The following is a 19,040-nucleotide window of genomic DNA, read 5'->3' as shown; positions in this document are numbered from 1 at the left end:
TGTAAAAGAATCTCCACCACTCTGTCTGCAGTTTTCAACCAGAAGTCCTCAATGTACCTTCAGCCAAATTGAATATTAGGTATTTTACAGCTTTTACAAAATGGCTGTAAAATCACATTATGGGCATACACAGCTCTTTGATCTTGCTGCACAGAATTCATAACTGTTCAATAATGCTATACCATTACACCACACACCTTAAACTATTTCCATTTTTCCACAAATCCTTCCAAAATCAGCTTCCAAAGCAAAGAAATGTAACATGAAAAGTTCCTGGGAGGCTTGTTACACAGAAGAACAGCTTGGATACAAACTAATCTACACAATATCCATCTTCTGTTGAGCCTGTTTATCCCTCCTTTCCCTCTATCCCTCCTAAAGGTGGGTGCACTTGAGTAATGGAAAGAGAAGGCTCTTCCACCACCACACCCTTCCAGCACCTCTGCCTTTGGTCCTCAGACAGTGATTCTGTGCAGGTGATGAAAATCATAAGAAAAGAGAAGCTGTCCCTTTAAAATGCCCTGCTCTGTCCCACATCCCACGTGGAACCAACATCAGCAGCACTTTCCCATTAACTTCAATGTGATGCAAGAGGCACCATCCTTTTATATACGTAAAACCAGAAAACTTCAGCTTAATATTCTTTACTGAGGACGAACAGGTGAAGCAAACGGGTCAGGAAGGGAGAAACCAAGCAACTCCCACCCCTCCCCAAAAGGTGCTCCAGTCCTGCACTCCAGTCTCTCTGTGCAACATCACCTCTCTACCCCTCCTCTGTAGAGCCCAGTTTAAAGAAAGGAGGGAGCCACTAACAAAACCTGAAACATAAATGCGACGAAAATGCAATCTAAAGCCGGAAAGGTTTATTCTTCCAATCACACATATTAACTCTATTAAGAAAATGGCATCACTTTTTTTTCCACCAAAAAAAAAAAAAACCCACCCCGCAAAGATCATTAAAAGAGTTATAAAATAGCAAATATAGTGTTTATCTTATCTCAGATCAGTCCACATTACCAATAAGTTTAGCAGTTTCTGCACTACCACCTCCCCCCTCCCTCCCCCTCCTTCTCTTGCATCGGATTTTCACGTTTTCTCATTGTCGGTTGAGTTATAAAAGGCTTTTGCCCTTCGAAAGTTTTAAAAAATAAATAAATATTAACTCCTTGGTCCCTGCAAAGTCAAAATGGACTTCAGGGGAAAGGCGGTTCATACTTTTACCTTTAGCGAGAAAAGGGGGAGCATCCCGGATTTTTAGGGATTTTTTGCGATTTTTAAAAAATTTTTATTTGGTTATATGCCTGAGTTCTCCCTCCATTTTGGTTGTTTATGATACTGACAACAAGCTGTCCCTGCTCTGTGCAGATCTCCTGCTTTCATTTAGCACCCCCTCCTCCTACCCCCCCTCGCAGCCACACATCCAGGGCTCACACCTCCCCGCAGACCCCGCACCCCGACCCCGACTCGCCCACCTGAGGAAAGGGCAAAAACAAATTCATTCTCCAAAAAAGAAAAACCTCTTTTGAAAAAGGGGCAAAGTTACCCCAAGTCACTCAAAGTGCCCCCCAAATATTGCCGACTGCGGGTTTCCGCCAGGCCCTTTGGGAAGCGACCTTCCCCCGGGATGTTTTGGTGGAAAATGCGGAGAGTTTACTCTCAAAACTGAATTTATATTAATTTTTCCCTTATTTTTCGGGTCTCTAATGTCTTCCGCTCTCGCTGCTGCCGCTGCCGCTGTCACAATATTCACAGCACCAGAGAGGAGGAGGAGGAGGAGGAGGAAAACTTTTCAAACTTTCCAGACCCTGAATAAAGGGTTTTTTTTTTTTCCCACCGACCTCACCTTTGGGTCTCCAGCCGCATCGCCCCCTGCCCTGTCAGAAGCGACTTCGGGAGTCCTCACACCCCCGCTTAATTATTTTATTTTATTTTTTATTATTATTTTTCTCTCTGGGGTCCTGAGCTGGGGCTGAGAGTAGCACAAACTTTTCCTCCTCCTGCCGCCGCTGCTGCTCCTCTGCCCCCTCGGCTAGTCCCATAATTTAAATAACCCTGATATTTCTCCCGCTAAACGCCTCTCCGCCGCCCCGGACCCCGGGAGAACTCACCGCGGGGCTTTAACATCCTCCCTCCGGCCCGTCCGCCGCCTTTACACCGCCCGCGGAATTTCTAATAATTTTTTTCTCATATTTCGGGCTGGACGCGGCGGGCCTGGAAATTGTTTCCTTACGCCTCTTTCCAGCAGCCATTGTAGTGTATGCGCTGCCCCTGCAGCCCAACTTGCAGCTGCCGCTGCCGCCGCCGCCGCCGCCGCCGACGTCGCGCCCACCGCCGCCTCCCCCGGCCTGCTCGGCCGCCGCCCCCGCCTCCCGCCGGCCCGCCCCTGGTCCCCGCCCGCCGATGTGCCCGCCCCCCGCGCGCGCTCCGCCCCGGGGCCGGCCACTAGGCGCCGCCGCCGCCAGAGACGGGCCCGCCGATTGGACCGCGGCGCCGCCCGTCAAACCAAAGTGTTAAGAGGCGGGCCGCGGCGCGGGGGGGCGCGCGGGGCGGGGGAAAGGGGCGGGGCCGCACGCTCGGCCCCGCCCACTCCTCCCGCCTCGGCCCTCCTCCCGCCAGCTGGGGGCGGGGCGAGGCCCGCCCGCCCCCGCCCGGCAGGGCCCGGCACGGCTGTCAGTCTGGCGGCGGCGCGCGTTGATTGGGCTGGCGGCCGCCGGGGAGCGGGGGCAGCACGTTGGGATGCGCGCTACTTAAGGTCCAGCTGCGTGAGCCATTGACGTGTTTGGAGCTGGAGACGGCCTGGGCGCTGGCGAAGCGGTCGCCCGAGGTGAGTGGTCCCCCGCCCCTCCTTCCGCGGCGGCTCCGGGGATGCGAGAAGAGAGGGGTGCAGATGGGCCACCGCGGGCCGGAATCCCCTCTCCTCCGTCGTGAAGCCGCTGCCACCAGGCCCTGCCTCAGCGCAGGCCCTTTCCTGTCGCTCCTCCTTTCCACGACCCGGTTTTATTCGGGCAGGAGACGAGGAAGGTGACCTTCGCCCTCCCTGGGCACCCCTAGCTCTTCCTTCACCCTGCTTCTCAGCCTTTGGGGCGTAATTGCCAACCCCCACCCCCAATTTCTTGCGTTTTCCTCTCCCCCTGCCCCACTCGGCTCCATCGGAGGTCAGAGCAAGGTGTGTTCACCTGTGCCTGTCGTCCACCATTAGACGGACAGCATCGCCGAGAGGCAGCAAGGCCGCGGACTCACATCTCCAGTTTCTCCATTCGACTGCCCCGCCCCGCTGTACCATGCCGACTTCCTGACCCTGCCTTTCTGCACCCAGCAGTGGGTTAAGGGCTTTAGGTTCTCGCATAACGTGTTTCAGCTTCCTGCTAGTTGCATTTGCGTTTTATCAGAGCCACAGACCCTGCCTTAGCTCTGACCAGCATGTGGGCATGGACGTGTTCAGTAACGTTCTCTTCTCTTCCCTTTCAAAGCTAGTTGGAGAGTGGGGGTGTGAATTGGATGGGAAGGAAATCAAGACATACTTTTTAAAGCAGTTTGCCTTTTGGAGAAGATTTTAGAGTTATTCCTCAACTGTACTGTGCTTTTGAGGCCCATCCCTCAAATTTTTGGTTTTCTTTCTGACTGTCCTTTGCAAGTAGAGCTCTGTAATATTTGTTTAGTGCTTCAGAAAGTAAGCAGATAAGTCCTCTCTAGCCGAACACTCGATCTTCCCTTTAGCCCCTCTCCTCACTGTAAATTGACATTTCCTCTTCATTTCCAGTTGATACGTGAGGATTCATGCAAAGAAGGTGTAATTTAGAAATCCAAACTTGCATTGACTTGTATGTAGAATCCGGAAGGGAAAGGAAATGAAATCTGAATAAATTCATGGTCCAAACCTGATTTGCATATATGTGATGTTACCTAGATGTTATTTTTAAAGAATTCTTGACTGATGATAATAAAATGCAGTGAAAGTACACTTTCATGTAAGGCACACAACCAGAGTTTTGTCTATGTCTGATCATTGTTGAGATTATATGTCTAAGGAATATGAACAGCTAAGCAGAGTTCTGTATTCTTACATCATAGAATGAATGTCAAAAAGAAGGGTGTGAGTTTACTTAGTACCATCATCTCTTAGTAAGAAGTCAAGCCTGCAAAAGAATTCTGTTCAGGAGAGGAAGAAGCTTCTAGATATAATTGAATAGCAACTTTAATTTCTTTTTTACCTAGATGCTTCTGTTAGCTAGGTATATTCCTGTAGTGTTCAATGGTAATCAGATTAGAGGATTCCTAAAAGTTAAAGGATCCTGGAATGACTAAACTTTTCTCCCATCCTTGTTTGCAAAGATTGATCTCTTTTAGCCTGGACATCCTGGTCTCTGAACTGGGTGACTCTTGATTGCAAATACCACCACTTTTTAGGAGCTTAGGGGTTTGATTGATTTTCCTGAATGTACCTTATTTCTCTTAACATGACTGATATTTTTTGACAGTGTCACTTAGGGAAAGAAAAGTAGAAACCACTTCATATAAAAATTCTGACCTTTCTTGGGTTATACTGACTGATGCAGTCTTCTATTGGGTGGTGTTGGTGTAGGTCATACTGCATTATTGCTTGTTTCTCCTTCCATCTTTAGGTGGAAGATGGTTAAGCTAGAACAGGATTCGAGAGTACAAGTTAGCTCAGCCCCTTAAACTTAGTGCAGAGCATTTAAAAATGTTTGTGGGTGGCTCATCAATAGCATACCAATATACTGAAACGAAAAAATCACTTTGAAATAATTAACAGTTCGTTGATTATTGTTTTTCTTAATTTTCTCTTTTCCTTTCTGTGACATGTCTTCGAAGATAATAGGCATGCCAATTTCAGTTGAACTGCATTATTATAGAGAGCGGTTGTCCTGGAATATAGTTGACATATATGAGTAGTGTGTGAATCACACTACTTGACTTGGAGTCACTAGGTGGCTCTTAGGGAACTGTGATCATCTTTAATCGGTAAAGACTTCTGCAGAGCTCCATGTGTAAGGCTTGAGTTGGAAGATTAATGGACCACAGTAGCATTCTGTGACTTCCTTTAACCAAGGGAAGTATCAGTTAAATAAAGATGCCACTGGAAGTAAAGTTTCAGTTTTTCTTTTTTAGCTTTCAAAATGCCAACTAAGCAATAACTTTTTTAGTATATTGACCACCCTGGTGCTGGCTACAGAGTACACAGTTAAGTTTAGTAAACAAATGTTTTTGCTAATGTTGGGTTGTACTAATTATTCCACACTTATTTTGTATGATGATCAAATGTATAATAACGAAGTAATCTTTAGAATGCATGCTGTATTTGGGGCGCCTGGCTGGCTCAGTCAGTTAAGCATCTGACTTGATTTCTGCTCAGGTCATGATCTCAGGGTCCTGGGATCGAGCCTCATAGCAGGCTCCCCACTCAGCAGGGAGTCTGCTTGTCTCCCTCTGCCTCTATACTCCCCCCTCTCCCTTGCTTGCACGTACTCGCTCTCAAATAAATACATAAATATATTTTTTTAAAAAGAATGCATGCTGTATTCTTAGGGTTTTTTTTTTTTTTTTTTAGTATATTTAATAGCTTAACCTTTAGAAATAAAGATAAACTAAAACTGAACTATAACTGAACTAGAATCTTCCTGGACATTATAATCAAATTTCAGTGGATGAATTTAAATATGGCCCTCATGCTGAGGCACTATGGCAATGCAAAGGAAAAACCCAACCAAATATTTATTCTCGTAAAACAGAGGACATATGAAGTTCCTTACTGGGATAATCATTGTGACAAAATTAATTTTTTTTTTAAGATTTTATGTTTTATTTATTTGACAGAGAGAGACACAGCGAGAGAGGAAACACAAGCTGGGGGAGTGGGAGAGGGAGAAGCAGGCTCCCGTGGAACAGGAAGCCCGACGTGGGGCTCAATCCCAGGACCCTGAGACCATGATCTGAGCCGAAGGCAGACACTTAACCGGCTGAGCCACCCAGGCACCCCGACAAAATTAATTTTTCAAGTACTCATGGGTCTAATGAGATGTATTGATTTATTTTCTGTCATTCACTGTGTAACTCTTTTCTCCAACATCTGCCTGCAGTAAGAAAACTGTTAGGATGCCCATGGTAGCACGAAGGCTGAGAGATCCTGACATAAACCCTTGCTTGTTGGTAAGGTGGTTTGCTTTTAATTTTCATGAGTGTTAACTTGGTAAAACAGGCTTGTTCCATTTTTGTGGGCATCTGTTTTCTGTAGTTCTTGAATAAAGTTATTTCTATACAAAAAATATTCCTGGCCAGTGTATCTTTATTTCACTAAACAATTTTAGGTATTCATAATTTAGCTAACAAAGATCCATCCCTTTGAAGTTTCCATTTGTATAATTTGCAAGCATTTACTAACCACTGTAACACCAGACAGGGGTATGTAACACCAAGGAAAATCTGTAGTCCAAAAGTGGCAAGTAGCAAAGCCTATTTTTCAACTGCCACTGAAATTTGTGTCTTAATAGCAATAATTTCATCCTGTCCTTGAGACAGCCTGCTGTGAATAAGGGGCTATAATAGAATTTGCCTATTTAAAGCCTAAAGCTTTCCACAAAGGTGTCATGTACACAAAATGTTTTGTTGTAATAATAAGGTCTTATTGGCATTTATTTGGAATGACTAGCCATACTGACTTGTGGCCTTGTCACCCTGGAATAATGCAGTCATCAGACTGGTGCCATTCCCTGAACCTGTATGCATTTTTCAAATATACACATTCGTTAAATATTTGGCATAGAAATTTAGCTTTGCTACATATATTAGCTCTGTGTTGAACAGCTTTATTAAGTCTCTTTAGATAGACCGTGTTTCTTAGATCTGTGAAGCAAATTACCTACCCCTTTAGTTAACGCTTTCCCTTAGATGACGTCTCAGAATCCTACTTTTCACTTTAAAGTTTGTTATCCAATCTACTTCCAGTTTAGACAGCTTAATTTTAATTTCCAAATGGCTCCTACCTTCCTTTGAACTCACAGCCCTGTGTTGCTCACTTGGGTTTTGAAGTGATACTAATGATATCTATTAAAACTGCATACATAATAGTATATGTACTTGCGTAGTGGAGGGAATGATAGCCAAAAATACATTGAGATGAGTGGTGTTAATTTAAGTTGCCTTGATGTAGACCAGTTATTAGCGACTTACTTAGGATCTTGAAACCAGCTTAACATCAGTCAGGTCCAAGGGAGAACTTGGAAAGGCAGGACAGCTGCACCCTGCGTCAGGAGACGGTTTTAATTCTCCCTGTGCAGGAGTGATTTTCAGCACCTTGCACCTTGCCTCAGCTTCTTTGTTAAACGGTTACCAGGATAAATTATCTCAGTCTGTGCTTGGGCTCAAGTTCCCGTGACCAGATATTCAGAAAACTGACCCAGACTATGAAAAGGAAGATGTCTGCCCTGAGTAGAATGAGTGCTGGGATGGTTGGAAAGATAATTCAGTTTCTGTTCATTATATGCTCATTAAAATGAACAGAAAGGAACGAGTTCATATTACCTGCTTTGGGGGGAAGCGGCTTCAGAAGTTTAGGATCCCATTCCACCCTCTTAAATGATGCCTTTCTTACATATTTAAGGAATCTGATGCTTCTACCAGGTGTATGGATGAAAATAACTACGACAGGGAACGGTGTTCCACTTACTTCTTGAAGTACAAAAACTGCCGGAAATTCTGGGTAAGCCTAGCTTGGTTAGCTTTGTGTTAAAACTCCACTCTTTGGCTTGAAACTGAAGCCCCAAATTAGTGAGTACCCACAATCCCTTCTTAGTGATGACTGGGGACACTTTTGACTCTTCTCTGCGTGCCTTGAAGGATCCTTGAGGGCTCTTACTGGCTGCCTCCTCCTCCGGGCTGGAAGAACGCAGGTCTCATATAGGTGGATCTTCCTATGGATATTTAAGAGCAGCCCTAGAACAATGACCTTATTATAATTTTAGTTCACCTGGATATGAACAGAATGGAGAGCTTGCTCTGTCATAACACATTTTAGGCTTCCATTTCTGCCTTCTCCTTTCCCACTGCCACCCATCATTGTTAAAATGGTCCCATTTTTCTTGAGACATTGGTATATGATTTGTGCTTCTGAGCACTGCATCCAGCCATTTCCTTTCCCTCTTCTAAATTAACTGTTGCTTTCATGTGGCAGTTATTTAGTCGATCCTCTTGATGGACTGGACTCTTGTGCTCTTGTCCTTAAACAGTATATATTCCCATCCCAATTACCGTCAACATAGTCCTAGGGGAATGATCACTTCTATTTAATTGTTAATTTGAAAAATATTGTCTGAAGTCCTAGAATTAGTTTTTTGGTTCCTCTTTACACATGGTTTTTAGAATTTCCTTTTTGAGGAAGTAGTGGCCAATAACTGGCAAATGATTAGCATTTAATACATGACTGATTCGGGTTTCTTCTTCTTTTTATACCTACGTGCAGAATTCTATCGTGGTCCAGAGAAGACAGAATGGAGTGAAGCCCTCTATGCCTACAGCAGCAGAAAGAGACGAGATCCTGGGGGCAATGGGAAAAATGCCTTACTGACTGTTTGCATTAAAGTTGTTTATTTAATTTAGAAGCAGTTAATGAAGATTACTGTAATCTTGTAGTCCCTTAACCGCTTTCAGGCCTTACCCAGACCGATCTTGAATTCCACAAGGGGCGATTAAGTTAGCCTTGCATCCTGTGTGTTTGCTCTCAGTGCCAGGGTGGTAGTCTGCCAGTCCTGGCCGTGCCATGCTGCTGTGCTCACACGACTTCCCAAAGGTAAGGGGGCATTAGGAAAGGTGATAGGAGGAATGGGACTTTTCATCTGGCGGTGGAAGGAAGGGGGTATTTCCAAGGATGGGAGGTGATGCGAGCAACAGTATGATGGGGAGAAACCTCAAGCTAACTTTGGAGAAGTGGTCTGTAGAGTGTTCCACCTGGAGTTTAAGGTGGTTGGTGGAGTGGCAGAACAGAGACTTGGGAAGGTAAGTTCCGGGTGAATGTGTGGTGGGCCTCGAGTCTCAGGCTCAGTCTAAAGTAAGACCTCCGTCCTCACTTCATTCCTTTTATCTTTGCTTAAATAAGGGTAGTACGTTGACTGGGCAGGGGTGCAGGAGGGTCGTCTTAAATAAATGGCCTGCAAAAGAACTGTTCTTTTCTTTCTTCCTTTCTTTCTTTAGGGAAAGGCCTTAGTTAAAGGATTCTGTGACTAAAATCCATATATAAAGGCATAGTATTCTTTTTTTAAGCACAGTAATGGGAAAAAAGGGTGATTCTCTTAAAAGGGGGCATTTCTGTTCGCAGGAAGAGATGGGCAAGGAAGGGTATGGAGGTTCACAGGTGAATGCACTGGATGGGACTAGAGCTCCACTTTATTTTATGCTATAAACACAAGAATATTCAGTATGCTGATTGGGGTGGGTTGTGTGGCAGCTCCCATACCCACCACCTTTTAAAAATCCAGTTTATTTCATTTACAGAACAGTTTTAGAACCTACTATTTAATAAAATTTATACTAAAAAATCAATGAAAACAAATAGCTTTTGTCCCTTTTCTATCTGGTGCTGGATCAAGAGTATTATTTTAAAGGCTGCTGACAACAAACTATCCATCTCATTGGTCTTAGTCCAAAACCCAGGTCAGATGTTTTTAAACCATATGACCCTGATTGTTAAATGTGATTCTATTGGAATAAAAGATGGATTGTTTGAGAAATTCCTTGATTTGTATTGATTGCTCTAAAAATGATGGATTAAAATAGGACCTGACAAGAAACTAATACTTACTTGTGTGACAAGCATTTCAGTATTTTAAGCATGCTGTTGAAGGGTTTGGAATTTCACTATCACCTCCTTAAATGTACCTACCAGTGTCAACATTTTTTCCGGGAGCTATTTGTCTTGGCCTAGCTCTTTTTAAAAAAAAATAACTTTATTGAGATACAATTCAGATACCATATAAATCATCCATTTAACGTGTACAATACAATGGTTTTTAGTATATTGACAAACTTGTGCAGCCATCACCACAATTGATTTTAGAACTCTTCACTCCAGAAACCATAAGCACACATTCATTTCCTTTTAACACCTCCCTTTCTCCTCAACCTCTCCAACATTTAGGCAACTATTTTCTGACTCTAGAATGGCCTATTCCGGTCATTTATATGGATGGAATCATACAATATGTGGTCTTTTGTGACTGGCTTCTTTCGCTTGACCTAATGTTTTCAAGATTCATTCACGTTACGTGTATCAGTCCTTCATTCCTTTTGTTGCTGAATGACATTCCATTACATGGATCTACCACATTTTATGTATCCACTCATCAGTTGATGGGCATTTGGGTTGTTTCCACTTAGGGGCTATTACCGGTTATGCTGTTTCTTGAACATTTGTGTACAAGTTTTTGTGTGGTCATTCATTTCTTTTTGAATATATCCGTAGGAGTTGAATTGCTAGATCATATGGTAACTATGTTCAACCTTTGGGAGAACTGACAAACTACTTTCCAAAGTAGCAGCACTATTTTACCATGTATGAGAGTTCCAATTTCTCCACATTCTCAACACTTATTATCTGCCTTTGATTACAGTCATCCTAGTGAGTATGAGCTGGTATCTCAATGTGGTTTGATTTGCATTTCCATGAAGGCTAGTGATGTTGAGCATCTTTTTATGTGCTTATTGGCCAGTCATCTCTTCCTTGGAGAAATGTTCATTTAGATCCTTTGTCTGTTTTTAAGTTGGGTAGTGTATCTTTATTATTGAATTGTGAGAGTTCGTTATATATATTAAATATAAATAAATAAATTTATCAGATAGAGGTTTATGAATGTTTTCTTCCCTTCTGTGGGTTGTATTTTCACTTAATGGTGTCCTTTGAACACAAATTTTTTAATTTTGATGAAGTCCAATTTTTTCTTTTGTTGCTTTCAGTGACATCTAAGAAAGTATTGCCTAATTCAAGGTCAAAAAGACTTATATCTATGTTTCTTCTAAGAGTTTTGTAGTTTTAGCTCTTATATTTAGGTCTTTGATCCATTTTGAGTTCATTTTTGTATGTGGTATGAGGTAGGAATCCAACATCTTTTTTTTTTTTTTTTTTGCATGTAGCTGTGCAGGTCCCAGCACCTTTGGTTGAAAAGGCTATGCTTTTCTCCTGTTGAATAGTTTGAACTGTCTTGGCATTCCTACTGCAAATTGATTGTATCTGAGGGGTGGCTTTTAAAATTGAACCCATTGAAAAACATGCTCAAACCACAAGAAAGGGTACGCAATGTTCAAAAGTCCAAATAATGCAAAAGGGTCTACAGTGTAAATAAATACGCCCAGAAGCAGCCCATGTCAAAAAGTTTTCAAGGTTCTTGTGCATATAAAGGATATCTGTATATTTGTTTTCCACAAAAGGAACAGCATAGTGTATAAGCTGGAGGCACTTAGCTTTTTTCACTTAGTGATATAATTGGGAATAATTCTCCACCAGTGATTATAGATTTTCTCCATTTCTTTCAACGGCTGCAGTTTTCCCTTGTATAGTTATACTGTCATTGAACCAGCCTTCCACTGATGGGTTCGCTGTTAGAGACAAGGTTGCAACAAGCATTATTGTGTATGGCTCTTTGCCTGTTCTGTTTTCATCTCTATAATACATTGCTAAGAATAGAATTTCTAAGTTAAAGGCTCCTGCATTTTAAATATTGTAAGTATTAGGGACATACCAGTTTCTACTTTAATGAACAAAGCCTGTGAGTGTTTCTTTCCTCACAGCCTCAGTCCCACTGGTACTTAAATTTTTTTTTTTAATATGTATGTATGTATGTATGTATGTATTTGAGAGAGAGAGGCAGGGAGGGGCAGAGGGAGAGGGGGAGAGACTTAAGCAGACTCCACGCTGGCGGAGTGTGGAGCCCAGCACGGGGCTGGATCTCAAGACCCTCAGCCCAAACCAAGAGTCTGACAGTTAACGGACTGTGCCACCCATGTGCCCCCCAACTGGGTACTTTAAAACCCTTTCATCCTTACAATTGTTGAATGAAAAATGGAATGGGTGTACTTATTTCCTTTGCCCATTTTTTTTTTTTTTAGATTGTTGATGTGAATGATTTGGGGAACTCTTGATATTATAAGGAAACTACCTCTTTGTCATTTGTATTCTGTATGTTTTGTCTCTTAAAATTTCTGTGCAGTGATTTACATTTTAATGTAATTAAATGGACCGATCTTTTTGTTTATGGTTTCTGGTGCTCAATAAATACTAAATGAATCCAAGTACAAGTACTGCTATTACAGTTCAATTCTGCTCAACAAATATTTGCCAAGTGCCTATAACGTGCAAAGTGCTAGGCTAAACGCTGTGGAGGAGCATGCATGAATAAGTTACCATCTGGTCCTCAAAGAACTTCACTATGCTGTGTGGGAGAAGGAAGTGAGCACCACAGTAGGAGCAAGAGCAAACTTCTAAGAGGGTAAATACCTTAATAAACATGAAGGGACACATGCATGTGGGGTATCAGGGATTAGTCTTTACTGACAGAGACCAGAGTATATGAAGGAAGAAAAGTAGACAGGTAGAGTAGGTTCACATTATGAGGGGACTTTAAACCTAATTCTGTATCTAAAGGAAAGCTATGAAGTGTTTTGTGATGGAGAGGGTCAAATCCAGTTTGTGTTTAGAAGAATAATTCAGGAGGTGCTGAGACAGGGTTTTACAATGATCCTAGATCACTGCAACCGTCTCAACTGTTTTCCTCCATAAATTCTTGCCTGACCCCAATTCCTTCACTATGCTGCAGCCTGGAGAGTCTTTCCAAAATGCAAATACAGTAATTCCCGCTTAAAATTCCAAGACCTATTCATTGCCTCAGGACACATGTCCAAATTCCTTCCCTTGGTTCACAAGTTCCTCTAAGATCTGGGGACATCTGTGAAGGGCGCAGGCTTGAGGAAGTGGGGAATGGGTCTGCTTTTGGACACACAAGACCAAGCCTGTGTCTTCAAGGACCTTCCATCTCAGTGAGGGAGGCCGACGTGGAAATGTGCGACCGTATCCTGTCCCTGCAGGGTGTCTTGCTGCCACCTTCTCCATTGCCCGAACAGACCCAATTTTCGCAACTTGAAAAGTGCTGCAGTTAAGTCCTGTTTTCAGGTTCAGCTTACATGGATTGTCTCTACTACCCCTTGCTAGCACCACCAGTCTGAATTAATGTCCCCTCTTCTCCATTGCTCTCCCATCTCTCTGGTGACACTCGCTGAGTATTCCCTGGGTAGCTGCGGACGTCACCAGGCGTGGTGACATTGGGCAAATAAAGTCACCTAGACGTTCTTTTAATTTCTCACTGTCTGTTTTTATTTTGCGGAATAAGGAAACGAGAAATGTGGCCTGTCAAAGGCTTTATTCTGAAAAGGAGCTACATACAAGGAGGTGGGTTTGGTTTGCTTTTCAGTGGCGAACACAGGAACGGCTTTCCTGACAGGTTTAAGATGCGGTTTCTATGGGTGGTCGAGCGTGCAGTGGTCAGCGTGAGCTCCGCCTCCCGCCCCTTCAGCCTCGGCGAGCCCGCCGAGGCCTCTCGGGGTGCTGGGCTCTGCCCCTGCCAACCGGCTGGAGCTCTCGCACACTGAAACGTGACGTCTGCTTCACAGCACCTGCTTTCTTCCCAGAAAGCCTGTACATCGACATTTAAAAAGCTGTCCGTCTACAAAAACCATCACCGGCCGACCCAGCAACGTCACCCAGGTGCAGGGGCTCGATTTGTCGGTTTCTTCTAGCACTACGTTTAGCGTCCACAAATAAATCGGCTTGGGACCACCTCCGATTCCTCCACCGACACTGATAGCCCTCCGGAGAAACGAAAAGAAAGCAAAGGCCACTTCACAGCGCCCTACTCCAGTATTGGCAGGAGGAGGGAAAAGAAGGCAGCTTGCAGGGACCTTTGATGTGGGGCGGGAGCGTGGGGGGGGGGGGGAGGGGGGGACCTGCCGGGCCTGCTGAGGGGCTCAGAGAAAATATGGGAGTGACTTCATGGGCGCAGGGCGCTGGCTCTGGATGGCAACGAGCACTGAAGAATAAAAAAGAAAAGATTAGTGATGATGAAAATAAAGCTTCCAATGTCAGAACCTACACCAAAAAGTCCCACTTTGTACACAGAAGTAAAACACGACATGATTGGAAACAGCATTATGCCGGGAGTCGAAATATCTGGGTTTGAGTTCTGGCTCTGGCACTTACTGTCTGTACAGTAAATTGCTTCAGCTTTTAGAGCCTTTCCTATTGTGAATATATATATATTTAAGATTTCATTTATTTATTTGTCAGAGAAAAAGAGTACAAGCAGGGGGGAGCAGCAGGCTACTCCCCGAGCAAGGAGCCCAACCTGGGACTCGATACCAGGACCGGGGGATCAGGACCTGAGCTGAAGGCAGATGCTTAACCTACTGAGCCACCCAGGTGCCCCATGAATAGGTATTTTTAAAATGCCCTATCTTACAGGTCATTGTGAAACTCAAAGAAGATTTCACACGTGTTGTGCAAGTAGATATTAATATTTGAAATGCATTTATAAGAAATAGCTACACTGGGGGCATCTGGGTGGCTCAGTTGGTTAAGCGACTGCCTTCAGCTCAGGTCATGATCCCCGGCTCCTGGGATCGAGCCCTGCATCGGGCTCCCTGCTCCGCGGGAAACCTGCTTCTCCCTCTCCCACTCCCCCTGCTTGTGTTCCCTCTCACCCTGTCTCTCTCTCTCTGTCAATTAAATAAATAAATACAATCTTTTAAAAAAAGAAAAAGAAAAAGCTACACTGAATTTATTTGTAATAAGTGAAAGCCTAGCTAATTCTTGGTGTATTTCGGCAAAGCTATATAATCTCAATTACTATAACCTTCTCAACTTGATCCCCTCTCTCAAAATCCCCGCTAGAATAACTCCCCAAACTCCCATCTGTTTGAAAGCCAAATTGAAGCAATGATGAAAAGCCAAATTGATTGTTGTTTTGTTTCACTCCTTCACTTTTATAGTTTCACAATATAATTTGGCCCAGAATGTTCTCTCCTTATAATTTTTTTTTTCTCACTCACGCCCATACACTACCCTAGATGCTTCATATACACCTGAAGTCTCCAATAAGCAAGAACAAGAAAATTCATTTGGGAAGAGGGAGATTGTAAAAAGAACTGGAAACATTTACCAAGTCACTCAGAAGAAAATATTATCCATCAGCGTTCAGGGCATGACATGCATGAATAAAACTGACTACCAGCTAGATTGTCCCTCTACCCATGAACAAGAGCCCTCTCCTTTCCCTTCCCTTCGAAAACTGTCCTCCATTCCCTTTAGGGACCACCTCTTGCTCTTCTGACACCCTGAAATCTTCGTGTGTGTCAGCCGTACCCCCTACTCCTATTCCCCAGGCCACTCTCCAATCTCACACGCAGCTTCCCCTCTTTGCACCTTCCCTGTGTCTTGGCACTCTGCGCAACTCCGATTCTGTCCCCAATTATATGTTGGTGCCTATCATTTTGTCCCTGCATTGTACACATAGGTTGTATCAGTCACGTCTTGCACTGAATTGCAAAAGCAGAGACCATTATGGTCCTTCACACTTGCACAGCACCCGGCAGTTTACAAGGTATTGCCAGAAACACAATCGGATTTAAAACCCACCCCAACCCTGTGAAATCGGTGTTCTCCTTGGCTTGCAGATGGGAGACTGAGACCCCTCATAGCTTAAGGAACTTGCGACTGAGCGCGGTTATCACGTCGCCTGCCCCCCACGCACACTCCCGTTTTCCCTGTGGTGGATGGACTCTGCTTCCTCAGTGCCTTTCAGTTTCTTTGCGGCCCCTGACTGAGGCTATTATTCAGATTACTATTCATTTTGCCATTTAGCACTTATTGAGTCTGCACACAAATAAAAGGCTTCTGTAGGGGATGTAAAAGTGAATGAGAAAATTTATACTCTAGGAGGAAATTTGCAAATTAATCAGCATCATTGACTGTATAGAGGATTCTCTACCAAACCTTTCATTGACTCTAAAGAGTTCTTTCAAAATGTTTGATTCTGTGTGCCCTGTCAACCCTGTCTCTGTTTCTGCTCTTGAAGTGATAGTGAGATGTGACATTAGTGAGAGAGGACAGTGCTCTTTGTCGTGAAATAGCAAGGGAGAAGAACACAAAACGTCCGGGTGATTTGCAGAGTGGATTTTTTTTTTCCAGGATAAAAAGGCTGATTTTGTCATTTTGTTGTACTGAAGAACTTCCTGACACATACATAGCCTCCTTAAAGACTCGGAGAATTGTGGATTGGGGTGGGGGTGTTTTCAGTTTATAGTTCATATATTTGGCAACTGGAGTGTCATCTTGTCTCTCTGTTTCTTTCATTTCAGATGTATATGTCATCTTGTAGAACAGCATTCCAAACCCTTGACAGTTTCTGTATATAATTCCCACTTTTGAAGAATGTCTTGCACAACCTCAATAGACTACATTTCTTTACCTCTTGGGAAAACAAAACCGAACAATGACGACACGACAACAAAACCCGGACTGGTTAATTTCTTCTGTAGTCCTGTCAACCACAGAGTCCAAGGTTCACAGCCTTTTGATCCCTAATATCTAGCACAAGAGTGTTTGGAGTAGTGTTAGGGTTACTTACCTCTATCTCTTTTAAAAAATCCCTTATTTATAATTTTGGTATGGGGGAGTGGGGAGAAGATGTGAAAAGCTGCGGAAATGAGGTATAGTATAGGACGTGTGTGGCTGGTGGTTGAAGGTGTATGCTTTGCTTTGTACTGGCTAGATTTATACCCCCACTTCTTTCTAACTATCCTAAGCTATCCTAAGCCGTGGGCCTTGGACAAACTGCTCACTGTAAAAGTATCTAATTCTGCAATGTAAAATACCAACCTCAGAAGGTGGTTGAATTGAATAAGATGATATCTGTAAAAAGCTTTAGCACAGTGACTGAAACATAGGAAACCCCAATAAAGTTTATTTTTTATTCTCTATTCCTACCTTTTCAAAAGAAGGAAAAGTAAGAAAAAAAATCCATTCAAATAATGGGGTTTAAATTTTGAAAATCAAGGATCTTATACTTTGTCTTTTATTTGCTGGAATAGTAGATCAACACTATCTACTTCCATGTTGTTGAACTCCTCATATTCTCAACTAGAACTCTTGAGTAAGAGTTTTTTAGTGCTGAGTGATTGCCAACCTATAGTAATTTTACTATCTGGGTATCTCTAAGGGAAAAGGTCAGATGCATAAGATTGTACGGTTTGGCAACTCAATAATCTTCACGAAGACAATAGCATATTTACAAAGATAGAGCATTATGTTAATCTGAATAGAGACCTTTCTCCTGAAATGCTTATGGCTCTGAGGTTCTGAATATATCCCTAAACAAGAAAACATATGATGGGATGGGTTTGCTTAGAAGGGGTGAATAACCACAAGTGAATGAATTATATTTTGAAACATAAGACACTTGGAAGAATATGGGTCAGAATGGGTCAAAGAAATGGGTGTGTTTTGATTAGATCAAAGTTCTGGGCCACAGGGATTGTAGAAGAAAGACATGAACAGAGTTTAGAATTTTGCCAGAGTTCAGCACCCAGAGATGAGGAAAGTAAGCAAGGAAAAGATTGAGCAGTCAGTAAGGAAGTCTTCATGACTTGAGTGTTAGAGAAGTACTTATCTTTTGGCATTTGTTCATTTGTACAGCAAATATTTATTGAATTCGTACTATAGGTATTACACTATCCTTAAAGAGATTTAAAGCAAATGAGATTTATTACTGCACAAAATAGGCAAATACCCCTGCTCTCCCGGGACTGATCTGATTAGAGAAAGAGCACTAGTAATAAACACAGTAATGAACCAGATAGCATATTAGTAAGTTCTAAGTGCTGTGAACCAAAGGACCCTGAAAGCAAAAGAAGAGGGAGGAGCAATGGGATGTCGGCGGGCAGGGGATGTATTGGGTATGGCAAGGACCCTGGGCAACAGAGCTCAGTCCTCCCTGGTGGTACTTCAGGCCACCACCCAAACGGGTGACTTTGCTTTTCTAATGAACATCTCCTGGGTTTTAGGATGTGGAAGTAAAAGAGGTCATACGAATGTCCCGGTGAGAGCAGGAATAGGCATATAAAGAACTTGAAAATCATATTGATTGAGGAAATGAAAACGCACCAGTGAAAAGTGTCAACACTTTCCAGGATCCAGGCAGCAAAGGACAACAGTGGGGGCAGGACCATGGGTAAGTGCAACGAACTTTAAAACTATGAACAACAAGGGGTGACTAGGTGCTGTTGTCATACATAAAAATTCATATCAAATTGCTGTCCCATTATAAGCTCTTTGGATACTCATATTGATTAATGTATAATTTTGTTCTCGTTTAGAGTCAAATTCTGGAAAATGGATTTTTGTTTCACAACATCAAAAAGAAAAAACATGGAGTTCAAAAAATAAAATAAGCAAAGACTGTGCATGAAGTTTTTGAATTCAAAAACACTTTCAATTTTGAATCTATAGAATACTAAACACCTCTGAAGAAAATCTCTTCCCACAGGGCATCCTAAGATCCTAGGTGAAAAATTCAAGTAGTTGTCCATGGCCATCTTGTCAAGTACCTAGATGATTAACTCTGTTTCTCACTTTTCTTCAGGACATTGCACTGTGTACTCACAGTCAAGCTTGGAACTGTGATCAGTAGGCAGGTATAAAATAATGAAGATACTAATTTGAGATTGGAGATTGAGACCTCCTCAGGTAGGAGAAAGAAACATTTTTCCCTCTTTTTGGAAACATGCTGTCCATGCCTGCCAGAGGCCCTGCTAGGCTTAACACATTGTGTGTTGGACCTGTGTCTCTGACAGAGGAGAGCAAACCTAATAAATCCACATCTCAATATGTGGAGGGTCCCTGTAAGCCCCAGGGAGAATTTGATAACTTCTGATCTACTGCTATACATTCAGGCCATACTGGGGCACTTCTCTTCAATTCCCACCCCTGC

At 43.0% G+C, this 19,040-nt stretch overlaps 2 protein-coding genes and 1 long non-coding RNA gene across 9 annotated transcripts in view; 2 read left to right on the top strand and 1 right to left on the bottom strand.

Moving 5' to 3' along the window:
• The window catches only part of PLAG1 (PLAG1 zinc finger), a 49,399-nt gene extending 47,070 nt beyond the window's left edge, over nucleotides 1-2,329 (bottom strand). For 3 of the 5 annotated variants that reach the window (XM_064588308.1, XM_045896535.3, XM_054512613.2), the window contains exon 1: nucleotides 2,109-2,329. The gene's annotated coding sequence lies outside the window, so the exon portion shown is untranslated. The remainder of the gene's footprint in view (nucleotides 1-2,108) is intronic. The other 2 variants (XM_064588311.1, XM_064588310.1) reach the window with 1 other exon arrangement.
• A 342-nt stretch (nucleotides 2,330-2,671) lies between these two features.
• Nucleotides 2,672-12,294, top strand: CHCHD7 (coiled-coil-helix-coiled-coil-helix domain containing 7). Of its 3 annotated transcripts, none has more exons than XR_010410702.1 (5): nucleotides 2,672-2,824; nucleotides 6,099-6,168; nucleotides 7,619-7,717; nucleotides 8,477-8,803; nucleotides 12,213-12,294. XR_010410702.1 is itself a non-coding variant. In XM_064588306.1 (5 exons), the coding sequence occupies exons 3-5, from the start codon at nucleotides 6,115-6,117 to the stop codon at nucleotides 8,579-8,581; spliced, it is 258 nt and encodes an 85-aa protein (XP_064444376.1). In that variant the 5' UTR covers nucleotides 2,703-2,824; nucleotides 5,836-6,017; nucleotides 6,099-6,114; the 3' UTR covers nucleotides 8,582-12,294. The 3 variants fall into 3 exon arrangements, 2 of the variants coding, with proteins under 2 accessions (XP_045752489.1, XP_064444376.1); XM_064588306.1 differs by adding an exon at nucleotides 5,836-6,017 and having other exon boundaries at nucleotides 2,703-2,824; nucleotides 8,477-12,294; XM_045896533.3 differs by having other exon boundaries at nucleotides 8,477-12,294.
• A 4,103-nt stretch (nucleotides 12,295-16,397) lies between these two features.
• Nucleotides 16,398-18,782, top strand: LOC135364112 (uncharacterized). Its single transcript, XR_010410703.1, has 3 exons — nucleotides 16,398-16,613; nucleotides 18,115-18,281; nucleotides 18,427-18,782. It is a non-coding gene; the product is annotated as an uncharacterized LOC135364112 (long non-coding RNA).
• Nucleotides 18,783-19,040: the final 258 nt, after the last annotated feature.

Source organism: Mirounga angustirostris, unplaced genomic scaffold (assembly GCF_029215605.1).
Source record: "Mirounga angustirostris isolate CCGP_5_RB_7025 unplaced genomic scaffold, mMirAng1.0.hap1 SCAF_4, whole genome shotgun sequence".
In the NCBI taxonomy this organism is placed as follows: Eukaryota; Metazoa; Chordata; class Mammalia; order Carnivora; family Phocidae; genus Mirounga; species Mirounga angustirostris.
This window is presented reverse-complemented; position numbering and strand designations above follow the sequence as displayed.

Excerpts from the sequence above, each read along its gene's own strand:
- CHCHD7 (XM_045896533.3), top strand. The coding sequence starts at position 6,115 with ATGCCCATGGTAGCACGAAGGCTGAGAGATCCTGACATAAACCCTTGC. Across the intron at positions 6,169-7,618 it reads ACATAAACCCTTGCTTGTTG|GAATCTGATGCTTCTACCAG; the intron begins GTAAGGTGGTTT and ends TACATATTTAAG. Across the intron at positions 7,718-8,476 it reads AAAACTGCCGGAAATTCTGG|AATTCTATCGTGGTCCAGAG; the intron begins GTAAGCCTAGCT and ends ACCTACGTGCAG.